Source organism: Neopsephotus bourkii, unplaced genomic scaffold (assembly GCF_033783945.1).
Source record: "Neopsephotus bourkii isolate Nb327-2 ecotype Australia unplaced genomic scaffold, CSIRO-AGI_Nbou_v1 NB_1067, whole genome shotgun sequence".
Lineage (NCBI taxonomy): Eukaryota > Metazoa > Chordata > Aves > Psittaciformes > Psittacidae > Neopsephotus > Neopsephotus bourkii.
The window spans coordinates 1,286,190-1,300,394 of NW_026901555.1; the positions used below are offsets into that span (position 1 = coordinate 1,286,190).

The following is a 14,205-nucleotide window of genomic DNA, read 5'->3' on the forward strand; positions in this document are numbered from 1 at the left end:
TGGGAGAGAGTTTCAGACATACTTCAGTATTGTGGCATTAAAAACCTAATTGATTGAAGAGCCACAATACCAGCTCAGTATTTGATTCCTGCTACCTACAACACTGTTGCATCACCTGCTGCCCCCTGCTAATAAAACAGGCCAGGAGTTTCTGTGCCCCACAACAAGTGTGCATTTCTTTTTTTACCCGGTGGCTGCCACTTAGCAACGTGATGTGCAGGAAGCATAAATGTTGTTCTTTCCCTTTCTGTCTCCCAAATGTAAGGGAGGGTTCAGGAAAACCACGTCAGTCACAGTTGTTTTGTTTCCTGGACATTTTTCCAGTGTGACCATAAAAAAAGAGTCCATATAAATATGTTTCTTTTTCTTTGCATTCAAGTGATTTGATCATGTAAATCACTCCTTGAAATCTTCATTTCATTTGGCAAACCTCTGCTGGTCATAAATGCGCGTGGTTGGCACGCTGTCGTGTGGGTTGCGTGAGGCTCTGATCTCTTGTGCTGAAAGCTGGGAGAATTTTACCCATAATAATTTCACTTTCTGAAGAAGAGCACATTCTGCCCTGCTTTTCTGGCTTCAAAATTGATTGCACATCGTGACTTGGAAGCTGCCGGCTTTTTCTGGTCTCTGCCAAACTGAGTTATGATAGCTGATTTTCATTAGGAAAATACTGGTGATCTGCTTAAGTGTTCCTTAATTTCTTCCTATTTAACTTTCTGAATGAAAAAGTAAAAATCATCACTAACTTCACTGGTCAGGGATGAAGGAACATTGACCTTTTTTGTCAATGATATTGACTTCCCCCCCTGCTGAAACCCGGGCACCATGTGTCTCTGGTTGCTGTCATCTCATGGCTGTTATCTAAAATGCAGTGAGTTTGCCACTCATTAGTTTCAGGATGTTTTGAGTTCACTGAAGAGCAGTATGTAGGCCCTTTGGGCTCAGTTTATCAACACAGGTTCATCTCTTTGTGAAAGGCATTTTCTAAGGTAATTCTGCTAAGCGCATCTTTCTCTGTAAAAGAATTGAGATCTCAGGGTTCTGGTTACTGACCTAAATGAAGAGGGGGCTTCCAAGCAGATAGAATTCAAGTCCTTTGCCTGCCATCTGAAAGTAGCACCAATGTGCTGGTTTTCACAAGAGAGTAATAGTTTGTAAAATGAGGTCTTTGGCCTATTTCCCATAACTCTACTGATACTTGAAGAATTGTTTAGATGCTGAAAGATAGTGGCGTGGGTTGGCTGTGTTCAGTACCAGAAAATGGTTGAGAGAAAATTGACTATAGCAGAGTGAACTGAGAAGGCAATGGGAAATATATTGTTCTAAATTGGATTAATTTGACTATATTTATCAGTCCTATTTTGATTAATCATCCTGGAGCTATGTTCCCACATGGTAGGCAGAGCAGATTGTGAAAGAGGCTGTCACAAAAAGTAGATTTTTAGGAGTTGGGGATCTTGGATGCTATTCTCGATCCTGTCACTGACTCACTGTGCAAGCCTCCTAAATTGCATGAGTCACTTCATGTCTCTGCCTCATTTACACTTCCTATAAAAGTGAGTATTACTTATATCATGCCCAGTGTTTGACAGCTTCCCTTGCATCTCCATTCCTCTGTGTCATGTTTAAGTCCCCAAAGTAATTTCCAGTAATGTACAAAACTGTATCCTGTTTTGCCAGAAGGCTCTCTATGGTTTGGGTCTGTAGATGTGACTGTCCCCAACGAAGAGGGGACAGTGAGAAATGTCATTGTTAATAAAGAATTTCATTCATTTAATACCTTAATTCATCTGCACTTTAATCCTTCTCTCCTGTTTTTGATGCTTATATGCTATCAAACCTTTTTAAAGGGTCCTTTCAGTTCAACCCCAAACATTTGCAGATGCTTCTGAACCGAGTAATGTAGCTTTGCTATTTCTTATTTCCCCAGTTTGTGTCTTACTGTTATTATCCATCTGCCACATCACATTTCAGAGCCGTAGGTCCTTAAACACTGGAGCTGCCTTTTTCTTCCAAACCAGTTTTAGAGGCTACCGAAATGACAGACACAACACAGGGATGTGCTGCAGTTTGCTCACCTGCTCCTACTGTGATTGCTGACAATTCAGAGAGTGCCTCCGGTGGTGTTTTGCAAAATCAAGATGTAGTCCTAAGGAATACAAACCTTCATTTGATTTTCTGCGGAATTTTGTGCTCTTTGTCATGGGAACTTCGAACAGTTTCCTTTGGTTTAAGTTTTCTCAGTGTCTTTAAAGTGTTTGCAGGGTTTTTTCTCTCCCAAATCCAAGGAGTGATACATGGAAAATGAAATTATTGAAAAACATTTGTGGTGAGCTTATGGTGAAGGAAACTTCAGTTGAGGAGAAGCTGAGACTTGCGTAGCACTGCTCAGCTGAATTAAAACCGATAGTTGAGTAACGCTTGGCTTTGGGGGGTTTCGTTGGTTTTTTCCCTGACTGGCAATTCCTTGATCTTAGTAGGATACCCAAGACCACATCAATATTTAACTAGAAAGGCCCTGCGTGTGTGTGCATGCATTTTGTGTCTAAAAATAGTTTTCTTCGAACAGGATTCACTTTTGACTTCACTTTCAACAAGGAGCAGAATTCCATGTGGGAAAAACTAATGTCCTTTTACTGGCCAGCTGGAATTCCCCTGGCTTGGCACTGCTCCTTTTCAGCTCTTCCTTACCATGTACTTTCATGCAGTCAGCAGCAATATATGTAAATGAGCTCTGGGCAGTAAGAAATAAAGAGCAGATGGTTTAGAAAGTGCTTTTAAAATGAGTATTTTTTTCTCTAAATGTAATTTTGAGCTCTGCCTGGTTTTTCCAACTTATTTTACTAATTATTTCCACTCACTCTTCCTTAATTCTAAGTTTAGCAGAGAAATTGTGGAGTTAATATTTTTTAAACCTGGTATGTAATATGCCAGATTTTGTTCCGTAACTATCCTTTTATCTTCCTAATAGAGAATTAACAGAAGAACATGGCATTGAGTAAGATTGTAAAATCACATTCTAATATTACAAATGTAATGCTTCCATCAAATAAGCAGAACAAAGCCTCCTCTGCTAATCAAGAATGCCAACACACAATTATGCAGTGACTTTCCACTCTGAACAGCTCAGACCAGTGACAAGCTTTTGAGGAAAACAAGCGTACATTAGCTTGTCTGTATTTCATGCTTGCTTTGAGCTGCTCACCGAGAGGGATTTGCTACCATGACAAGTAGGTACCCATGACGGTGGGTACTTATGTCTTTGAGAGGTTATGAAGAGTATGCCCAGTGCCAAACTGCTGCCCTTAGAAACTCTTCCTGGAACAGGAACAATACGAGTAAAAGCTCACGGAGGCTTTTCCATCCTTGGGAAGTGTTGAGATCTGCTGATGTCTCTGAGGGCAATGCCAATGTGTTAGCTAGTGTGGACAGCTGCCCATGAGTAATTCCACGGATACCTTCCACTTGTTGTACTGACATCATCAGAGCAGTCAGTAGATGGCGATTCATTCACTACCCACAGAGATAAAGTTTAGGATTAAAGGATCATAGCTGAGTTCTGAAGGGAAGCGTCTCTAATGACACAGGTCTGCTAACCAAGCATTAAAAAAAGCTGTAATGAAAGCAGTTAATCTGTGACAAGTGGTACATACCTGCTCTGCTCTTAAGTTTTTAAAACATGTCTGGAACTTACTTAAGAGTTTTAATCATGGTAGAAATAATAGAATGACTGAGAAGATGACTGATACTCCAACTGTAATGTACAGCACTTACAAGATAAACATCTCCCAGTTTTAAAGCGGTGTGTGATGCACTTGGATCAAACTTACTAGGGCAGGATGATTAAGTGTTAAGGTACTTCTAAAACTGGCACCTGATAGAATTGCTGGACTATTTTGGGTTTACATATTTTGCATTAGTAGGCAGAGTATTTCAGGTGTAGCAGCACCAGAAAGGGTTTCTTCTTGGCTTCTGCCCTCGGTACGTTTTGTTCCTATTGCTGATTGTTTGTCAACACAAATGTCTCTGGTAAATTTTGGTTTTACTTCTGTTACAGGGATAAGACAGTTTGGAAAGATGACAGCAAATTGTAATATGGGGTCTGGAGTCAGGGAAAGGCCGACAGTATGCACTACTGATCAGTCACAGGGGTGTCAGAGTCTTACTCAGATCCCTGATCTAGTTCTGCCAGCCACCTCAGTGATCTTCAGCAGCGTGAGTGCTAATGCAGGGTATGTGCACAGATGCGTGTAGTCACGAAGGTGTTCAGGAGCAGTGCTCCAGCAGGCTTTACAGCTAAAATAGCACCTAGCAGTTCTGAAGGAACTAGGTATAGCTGAAATGGCACTATCACTTCATAACAGTGTTGTAGCTTACATGAGGTGGGTAGGTGAAAGCAAGGTATTCATGCCAGTGTCATTTTATTGAATAATGGAATTAGCCAGCTAAGCTTGCAATGATCACTGCAGTGCTCTGCGTTCACTAAAACCAAAATACTTTGTTCACCTGAGGCTTGTGTGCCTCCGTGTGTGCCTTTCTGCTTCCTCTGTGTTGACACGAAGGTTTCACATCTTGGCTTTTTATCACTCTTCACATTTGTCACAATTCACCTGTCTGATTATCTCAGCATGTGAGGGGGTGAGCTGAGATGTGGTTTATGCATGCGCTGTATGATGTTTGTTTCTGTATGACTTAAAAGTATGTTAAATTAGGGGTGTTCTCTGGTCTAGTAATGCCAGTGCAGATTTCCAGTGAGCAGGAATAAGTTGTACGTATACTGCTAGCAAGTGGTGCAAAGCTGGATAGTTTTACAGTATGGGAAATGTTTTGCATAGTAAGATTGTTGCATAAATTATGAAAACCCCCAAGTTTTAGCAAGTTTGGGCAATATCCATGAGTGCAGTTGTTGGTTAATAATGCTTGTGTCTCTGGGTGCTTTTCAGTAGTGTCCAAATGGATTGGTTATAGGATACAGGTAGAGCACACCTTGGGGAAAGGAGGAATTTGCATATAAGCAAACTTGTGGTGATGGATTTGAAGACTATTGGGATTTCTGAAGGTAATTTTTAGTAAAAGGTGGGATGAAAATTTGAAAGTGTGTATGTGTGCACTTATTAAACTGCTTCTAAGTGCAGAGATACCATTTTTGGCTCAGAACACCGAAGCTGTAAAGAGCTAGATTCCTGGAGAGTATTCCAGGGAAGTACCCCTGGATATTTACTGTGTTCATTCATTTTGTGAACTGCTGTTGATTACTCCTGAATACTGGGTTCTATGGACTTCTGGTTTGAGCTGTGCCTTTGGTCAGAGCATACTCCCATTACCACTTCTTTCGTGTCTATGGCAACCATAACTGGGGTTGCCTAGAATTACTCCTAAATAATGGCTAGTGTAGGCCTGCTGTTAATTAGTTACATAGTGAATTTGTCTTCATAATGAAAGTGTACATTTCTGACCTATTTTGTAGTGTCAAAATACCAAAGCTTGAGGAAGGGCTTCTAGTCTAAGCTCCAGTACTATGTTCTTTTTTGTACTTGTAGCATAGCCAGGTAAAAGCCTGCCTTCCCCTCACCCCAGGAAAACACAGGTTCTGTTTTAACTCTTCAGTGTATGGTATTAATTCATGATGGGAAGCTATTTCTGGTTATACATATGCTGATTTCCTTTAGCTAAACCTTACTTTTTTTGCTTACATGTTCCTATTTGGTCTGCTTTGATAAAGTTACACTACTCTTTATAAAGTACAGTGGTATCTGATGCAGAGACTTCAGCCATATTCTAAACACCATGGCCATGGCTGCAGTGATCTCAGCTAATGGCAATCAGCAGCTGTATGACAGGTAAAACGAGTAAGAATGATCTGATTGTTAGCTGAAATGATGAGACACGTGAAGTGTTTCTAGTACTTTAGTAAGTCTCTTAAATGGTATTTTACTCCTCCAAAAGCTCAGTTACAGAGCAGTGTTTTTGTTGGAGATGAGCACGTTTGTATTCATACATGTCATATTTCAAACCTTACAAGAATACAAAATTAGGAGATGCCATACTCACTTTAACCTCCCCGTTTCCAATGTAACTGGTTCTTAACCAAACTTATGCAAGTAGGTTGTTAACAGATGTTCTTAGTTGTGGTACAGCTCGCTGTCTGTTAACAGCTTTGTTTGCCAAAGCCTGCTGGCATGTGCACAGATAGTTCCTCTCTGTGCTGATTTTACCTTGTCAGGTGTGTGTTTGTCTGTAGAGCGGTGCGTTAGCCTGAGGATTAGCTTAGCTGTGTGCAAGCTTCCCTGTTACTAATCGTTGCATCTGCTTTGCAGAACATCCTTGAGTCCTGTAGCTTTACAGCTCTGTAGAGCCGTTGGATGTTTTTACCTTTATATATTCACCTTTGCCAGTGAGCATGAATGCTGCTCTTTTGGGGAGAATGTTCTGCTTGTTTGGATTTTTTTTCACTGGGTAATTAAGTTCCACAGTTTGATTCCTGTGTTGTGTGTTTGATTATCACAGGCTATAGAATTTTTCCCCCTTTACTTCGTGATATATACTTTAATCCTTTTTGAAAGGGATTTCCTAAATTACCAGTGAAAAGCTGTTGCTTTTGTAACTTATTCCAAAACCTTTCTGCTGCTTCATTAGTGAGATTGTCACAATAGCAAAATGAGCTCAGGAAGGAATAGCCCCAGAACACCACCAGCCGAGAACTGAACCAAATGGCTAAGGAGAAAGCTGGGGATGGTGGTCAGTGTGTGTGACCCTGGCAGCTGGAATATCAAACTGGTCATCACTTCATCGGGATTTTTTTGTCCTTTGCACTTTTCGGTTGATTCATTTGATCCTTGAACTTCAATTAAAAAAAAAAATCCTTTGAAATTGTGTTTTGTCTTCAACAGTGCCCTTAAAGATAGTCGTTTTCCCCCCATGACGAGGGATGAGCTGCCACGGCTTTTCTGCTCAGTGTCTCTACTCACTAACTTTGAAGATGTATGTGACTACATGGACTGGGAGGTAAGGATGTCAGATACCTTCTAAGAAAATGATTTTCGTACCATGTACATCTATAGCAGAATTCACACCATTGAAATTAGCTGCATATATTTAGTGTAGTTGTCACTGTGTATTTTGCACTTTCTGCGCATTGTTTTGTGCACAGATTGAACAGATCCTTTTTGATAGAACTGTCACCTTAAAAATTTGTGCCATGAAAGTGGAACCAAGTTCTGGTTTTGCTCACTCAGTTACTCAGAATAAGAATGGTCTGCACAGCTGTATTTATGTCTAAAGCTCCATCAAGCAAGGCACTGTCTAAGTGGTGCTGTCCCAAGACCTCTCTTGCAGCAAAGTTAACTACAGGAATATGGTAGATCAGGCCATTGATTCTGGAAAGAGGAAGTTTCAGTATGAAAGTTCAGAGTCTGGTGCATGCGTCTGAAAGAAGCACTGCAAAAACGTGCAGTCCCAAAACAAGCTGCCTTATTTAGCTTGTAGGACTGAGCCATTTATCCTTCCCAAAACACTCTTTGCATTCAAAGCAGGTGGTCTGCATAGACCCCACAAAGCCCCTGTACAGTGAGGCCAAGTAAATCATTGCTCTTGTTTTTCCTAGCATGGAGCTGGATCCATTTTAACTGTTAGGCTCTAGGAAACCTTGCAGGCATTGTTTTGGAACAGCAGCATAAGAGATTAAGAAGCAAAGGCTGCTTTTAGAATGATTTCTGGGAAGCTGTACTGAGGGAGGTGTTATTCTGTATTCTTCTGCTTTTGCCAAATTATTTGGTATTAGACACTTGCAGAAAACAAGTTGCTGAACTTCAGATGAATTTTTCATCTCAGTCAATGCAACTGTTGTATTCTTGAGTCTGTACTTGAATGAACATGAAATAGAAATTGAAATTGTCATGTATGATAGTGGACATAGACACCGTTACAGCATTTCCCTTCGATGATGATTTAGCCCTGATAAATACTTAGGATGAGAAAAAGAAGTTGCTGTTGTGTTCCCATGTAACAAATGCATATTGAACACAACTGCATTTGTTGTTAAAATGGAAGGAGGCCCCACTGTATCACAGTGGTGTATCCCGCAGTAACCCCAGCATTATGAATTTTACAGTAGCTGAAAATCTGACAGAAAAGCATTTCCTGTTCACCTCACAGTGGCAAGGACTCCCTACCTTCTGGTATGTAAGCTTGAAGAAGATGAATGCAGGTTTCCTTTGGGGTTTATCAGCGTTTTCACCAGAACCAGAATTATTCATTGTTTATGTAATGTCAGACAGAAATAAGCCTTTCCTGGAACTGCCTGTGCATTCCCAACCTGGAGCTTTGTTCAGAGAAGGAACTTGTCACTGAGACGTTAAGAGCACTTCAAGCAGTGTTTTCAAGTAATCAAAACTGGAGAGACTTTTAATATTAAACCAAACTAGAAGTCACATTTAAAAGTGGTAGAATTCTTCTGCTTTCTTAGGTTGACTTCTGGTAGTAACCACTGTGATGTTTTCAGTTGCACTGCATTTATTATAGTTCATTAAAAGTCAGACTGTGAATACACTCAGAAATGTCTCATTATGTGAGGTGCATAATGAAATAGCATTTAGCTCTTTCCATGTGGTCTATCAATATTATTAAATGCTGGTTTATTCTCTCAATAATAAACTTCTAACATGACCAAGCTGTTCTGCCTTACAAGAGAAGCTGAAGCCAAAGCCTGAGTTTAAACCTACACTCAGAAAGACTATTTTTGATTTTGTTCCTTGGAAGACTTCTGATTCATGACTAATTCTTGTATGAAACAAGGGAGGAGTTTACTTTCTATGTCCTTTCTGTATCTTATTGCAAAGTCCTTGAGCCTTTGATAACTGTAAGGAAGCTCAGTGCAGAACTGTGGTCTTGCTCAGTTCTGACTGATTTTATGGATTCTTATGATCTTCTTACTGGAAAGCCCTGGCTTATGAGGGAAGAGTGGAAGGGTCAAAAATAGAATAGTCTGTGTTATCCATTTGCTTAGTTGCTCTCTCCTATTTCATTTAAGGATTTTTAATGATTGTATCATATACAGCTGTGGGTGATCCACAAGCTTTCCATGTAAAAGGGCTGTGGGGGTTGTGTATATAAATATGGGGAAGATGAAATTTGTAATTGTTAGTCTTTAAAGGGACGATTCATCACTGTTTGTGCTCCTGTCAGTGGATAGCTTACGTCATCTGTGTTTCCTTTAAAGGAGCTGCAGTTATGCAATATCAATGGCAAAAGGACATTTCAGGATGTCTATAGAGTATGACGTACAGAGAGATTCTGTGTCTTTCGTCTTGTATAATGCTAAGATCACCCTGAAGAACGTCACCCTGGTTAGGAGACCTTATTTCTGTAGGTCTGATGGTCCTGAGGGGGCAATTCAGCAGGTTGCTGACAAGATGTCACTGTATTTCAAAATGGCCAGTTCAGATGGCTCCCAGTGATCTTTGGTACAAGATCATGTGAAGACCCAGCTCAGGAGTGTCTCCTGTATTGAGAAGCAGAGTGTAGATACTCTGTTCTCTAGTTAATGAATTGTCTTCCTGAATGAAAACAATATGTCAGTTGTCAAAACCAATGTGAGATCCTTTTGCAACAGAAACTTCAGCCAAGTGAGACAGGGATAGACTGCTCTTACCTCCCATGTGGTTTTTCAACTTGCTGCTATTTTCACCTTTTATTAAGGTAACTAACTAGGAGAAAGTGCACACCTTTATAGGACTAATTCCATGCCATGGGTCATGAGCGTGCTTCCTAAAATATAACTTGGCATTCTTACTTACATGGGACTTCATGTGAATTGCAGGGCACTGTAGTAATTGAACAGATGTAGGGCTTTGAAATGGACACGGAGTTATGAACTAGTGTCTCCAGTTTTGCTGTTCATTCCTAATGCAGATGCACTTGCATCTCATGTTGTACTTAGAACTCTGTGTGTAGTTAGCAGCACCCCAAAAGAAGGAATGTAGAAGAGCTTGAATAGCTTGCTGGGAAGTACCATGGCTTTTGGTCCTTTAGAAAGATTATCTGTTTGGTTTGTGGAGCTCGTAGGCCTGCCATTAGGGTAAATGAGCCTACACTCAGAATGCCCTGTAAGTGCATTCAGATCCCACAAATGGTGTATATAAGGTATGATCAGGTTGTAGGTCTTGCAATTCCAGTTTCGGTGCTTCCAGCTCTGCCTCCTTGAGAGAGTGTTCTAGAAATACAGAAGAGAAAAGCAAAGCGCCTCTACTCATTCCCTCTCTATTTCATGTTACAGCAACTGAACACCTTTCTAATTGATTTTCTCATTAATTTAATGAAGAATCTGTGGGGGTTTTGCTAGAAGGTAAAGCCTGTCCTGCGAACTCAGGTCCTCTCCCCATTTTTTAATTAAAACATCATGAACATTGTAATTGTATGTAATTATAATTAGAAACTTTTTGGAAAACATGATTGTAATTCCACCAGGGTAATAAATAACTAGAATTGACCAGAGGCTCTTCCTTAAAATACCTTGAAAGAGATCTTTGCCCTGAAGTTGCTGTTCTTCAGTAAAGTCAAATCTGCAGAATTGCTTGCTGTGTTGATACAAAAGGCCTTTAGCCTGTGTGCTCTGGTTTAAATATTAGCCTAAACAGTTGTAGCAAACTGAGTTGTTGACCGAAAGGTGGCTTTTCATTGTTATGAAGTTAATACATTTAGGGGTTCTGGAAATTCTTTCCTTCTTAAAAGTGCAGCGGCACCAGCAACTCCTGCAGCTTGTATTCCTTAGAGGAAAGAGTCTTGATCTCAATATTTTATTCTCTGTGGATGATATTCAGTGATTTCATGTATGTAAATAAATGATTCATTTAAAAAAGAATGCCTGCCATCAAGTGGAGAGCGTATCTCCTGAGTAGTCTTTAGCCTCATTTGTTAAATCAGCATGTCATATTTAAGCCCTACTAAGGATGATCATAAAGAAGCCAGAATATTTGCTACAAACATGGGGCTAAAAAGCTGTAGAATTCAGCTTATAAAAAGTGGGGGCAGCTTCTAGTAAGTAGCAATAATCACTTTGAACTGCTCCATCTCCAGACAAGTTTGTATGCAGCTATTTCCACAGTACTAGTTAGGTAAATAAAGGGGAAAGTTACTGTGTTACGTAGAATCAAAAGGAATACCTTGCAAGTTACAGAATGCCAGACTGGTTTGTGTTGGAAAGGACCCTAAAGCTCATCCAGCTCCAACCCCTGCCCCTTCCACTAGAGCAGCTTGCTCCAAGCCCCTGTGTCCAACCTGGCCTTGAGCACTGCCAGGGATGGGGCAGCCACAGCTTCTCTGGGCACCCTGTGCCAGCGCCTCAGCACCCTCACAGGGAAGAGCTTCTGCCTAAGAGCTCAGCTCAGTCTCCCCTCTGGCAGGTTCAAGCCATTCCCCTTGGCCTGTCAAGCCAGCCTCTTATTTGGAAATGTTTATAGCTTGCTGCTGTTCAAAGACTGAGCTGACAAACCGTAAGTACATAGGAGGATCAGCCATAAGCCAGAACAGCCTGACCTGGTTCATCCTGTGGTTAGATGAATGCTTTTACTGGTAGAACTGGGAGGCAGGCACAGAGTTTGTCGCTGTTTAACTGGTGCGCTGGCAGTAAGGGCTGTCCTGCAGCTAATGCCTTCCAAACAGGTACTTAGCCCTTACCTTCCACCTTTGAGAGGAGTACTTTAGGAAATTTCACAAGGGTTCTCATCAATACAGGAACATTGGCCCCTTGAAGTCAAATTCCTGACTGTGTCCATGCCAGTCTCTGTGTGGATCCATCCCTATTTTGTTTGTGTGTGGCTTTCCATTTATTTAGCTCAGGCCTGGTTTTGATTAACTGGAGATAAACAACGAAAAGCCATTTGTACTGGACTAAGAGTACTGCTTAACTGCACAGTTGGAATTCCTGCTTCACAGAATGCTGCAAAATCTTCCCAACCAAAGAAATTGTGGGTGCAGTTATGTTGCCTTATTAATTCTGTTGTACATCTTTCTCTTCTACAGACGTGAGCCTAAAAGTCCATTAAAATGGTCCAGTGCAATTCCTACTGCTTGAATGTTGGGTCATACTTAATACATCACTAGTGTTTCTGGTTAGTTTCTCATGAGTACTACACTATCACTACTATGCAGAACAGTTGTGTAGAATTTAGAATCTAATATTTTGCAGGTTTTGAAGGTGTGCAAAACCTGAAGACACTTGATGTTAATGCTTAGGCAACTGAATATAGACAGAAAATCACCAGCTGCAAAAGCTTACTTTGTTCCTGGAATAAACTCGGTAGGCTCATTTCAGCTTCTAACACTGCTTCATTTTACTTTCAGGCCCTTTGGGTTCCTAATTACATAATCCAAGTATACAGATAAGATCTGTAGTGATTCTATACCCACATTATGAAAGTTAGGTTTAGGAGAATTTGGTAATGAAACGCCGTGGTGAAATTTGCAGTGAATTAAATTCATTAGTCTCCAAGCAATTTTTCCTATTTAAGAAATGTGAAGTTCATGGGGAGAAATCGTTGAGGCCATGGCCAGCCACAAGAGAGCCTCTTCTTCCTGTTCCCCCACCCCTTGTGTCTTAGAGAAAGATTAAAAAATAAACTCTTAATAGAAGCAAATGTGTTAACTGAGCAAGTGGTAGAGCTCTCTCAATACTCCTGATTTTGTTTTCTGTCAGGCAGTTACAGTAAAATAGGCTGTCACTGGAAAAACTGTTACAGCCTACCAAATAGGTGCCATACCAAGTAACCCCATACCCTTTGAAACATAAACTGTTCATTTTCACATACAAGATTGGGAACTTTGAATTTAAATGGAAATAACAATTATTTGGGCATGAAAATGTCTGTCTGCTAATGCTGTGTGTTTATGCACAGAACTCAAAAGCAACTGAAACCTCACTGTTACTGGAATGTCTTTTGTGGCTGCTTGATCCAAGTGCTCTCAAGAGAACTATTGTACCTGGAAAACTGGGTGCTTAAACAGTGCCCTGCAAAGGTGCCAAGCCTCTTTTACTGTTCTTGGAAGTTCAACTTTATCTACATCTAACTCCTTGATACTAGTAGTGTTGGTTTCCATCCTGGCATTTTCTCATATAAGGAAATAGGAATCTGAAGCTGAATACTTTAAAATGTGTCATACATTGGCAGAAATTTGGAAGACTCCAGGTTGGAGTTCGCAGTGTGACAAATCTTTCATTGTTCAGTTGTTACTTTGAACAAAATTGATTACTTTGAAACTGAAGCATCTTCAGGTTTGCCAGCCCTGTGGTTGCCTGCAGATTTTATCTGGTGACCAGGGGATTTTCTCAGCAACAGCATTGCTGACCGAGTCAGAGGGAGACAGAATGACTTCTGCATCTCAGCTGCTTTCCTTCAGACCAGGAATGAAGCTCTGTGGTGGGGAGCCGAGGAGCTTATTTGTGCCACTGCAGAACTCACAAGGCTGTAAGGTGAATACCTCTCAAAAAGATGACATTTGCTTCAGTACCACATCCTGAAACTCCTCACAGAACGGTGTTAACCACTGGGAGGTTCACCTTTTGGGTTTTGTCATGATAGAAATCTCTTGTATCTTTTTTCTTCCAGTGTACTAATACAGCTGCCGATTTCTTGCAGGTGGGTGTACATGGCATTAGAATAGAATTCATCAATGAAAAAGGATCAAAACGCACCGCCACCTACTTACCGGAGGTTGCAAAGGAGCAAGGTCATTGTTGCACTTTATTTCATATGATCTGGTGAAGAATTTAAACATACATATAAATCTAAAATGCAATATTTGACCTTGCACTGATGTCAGATGATGGAGCAATATTTAATTGTAAGAAGACTCTTATATAAAATGCCGATTACATGCCTGTGTCAGTCCCCCTTACAGGGATTCAGTAACCTGTAGCTGTTCTAAAACCAGTCATAAATGCAGCATAGCTGTAGGAAATAAAATATGGAGGGGTGGTACATGCTGTCAACCAACTTCCCAGTTGTTAAAAGCTGCCAGTTTTCATAGTTGGTAGCTGTGATATTGCTGACATGCAAAATCTCTGTTAAGTCATGGGATGTATATTTAACTTACAGCTGACCTGTTCCAAAATTTGCAATGAAAAGTGTTGGGTCTTTTTATTCACTTACAGGTACTTTCTGCTAGTTCTTCATACCTTTTATGAACACTGGCTTCCCAGGTGTTCTGATG

General features: G+C 40.6%; 1 protein-coding gene across 6 annotated transcripts in view; it reads left to right on the forward strand.

Moving 5' to 3' along the window:
* Nucleotides 1-14,205, forward strand: part of AMMECR1 (AMMECR nuclear protein 1) — a 100,446-nt gene that overhangs the window by 75,868 nt on the left and 10,373 nt on the right. For 5 of the 6 annotated variants that reach the window (XR_009726731.1, XR_009726730.1, XM_061361897.1 and 2 more), the window contains 2 exons: nucleotides 6,891-7,005; nucleotides 13,632-13,722. Coding sequence is in view for 3 of the 6 variants with exons in the window: in XM_061361897.1 (XP_061217881.1) it covers nucleotides 6,891-7,005; nucleotides 13,632-13,722 (206 nt within the window). In the remaining 3 variants the exon portion in view is untranslated. Of the gene's footprint in view, nucleotides 1-6,890; nucleotides 7,006-13,631; nucleotides 13,837-14,205 lie in introns of all 6 variants that reach the window. The other variant, XR_009726732.1, reaches the window with a different exon arrangement.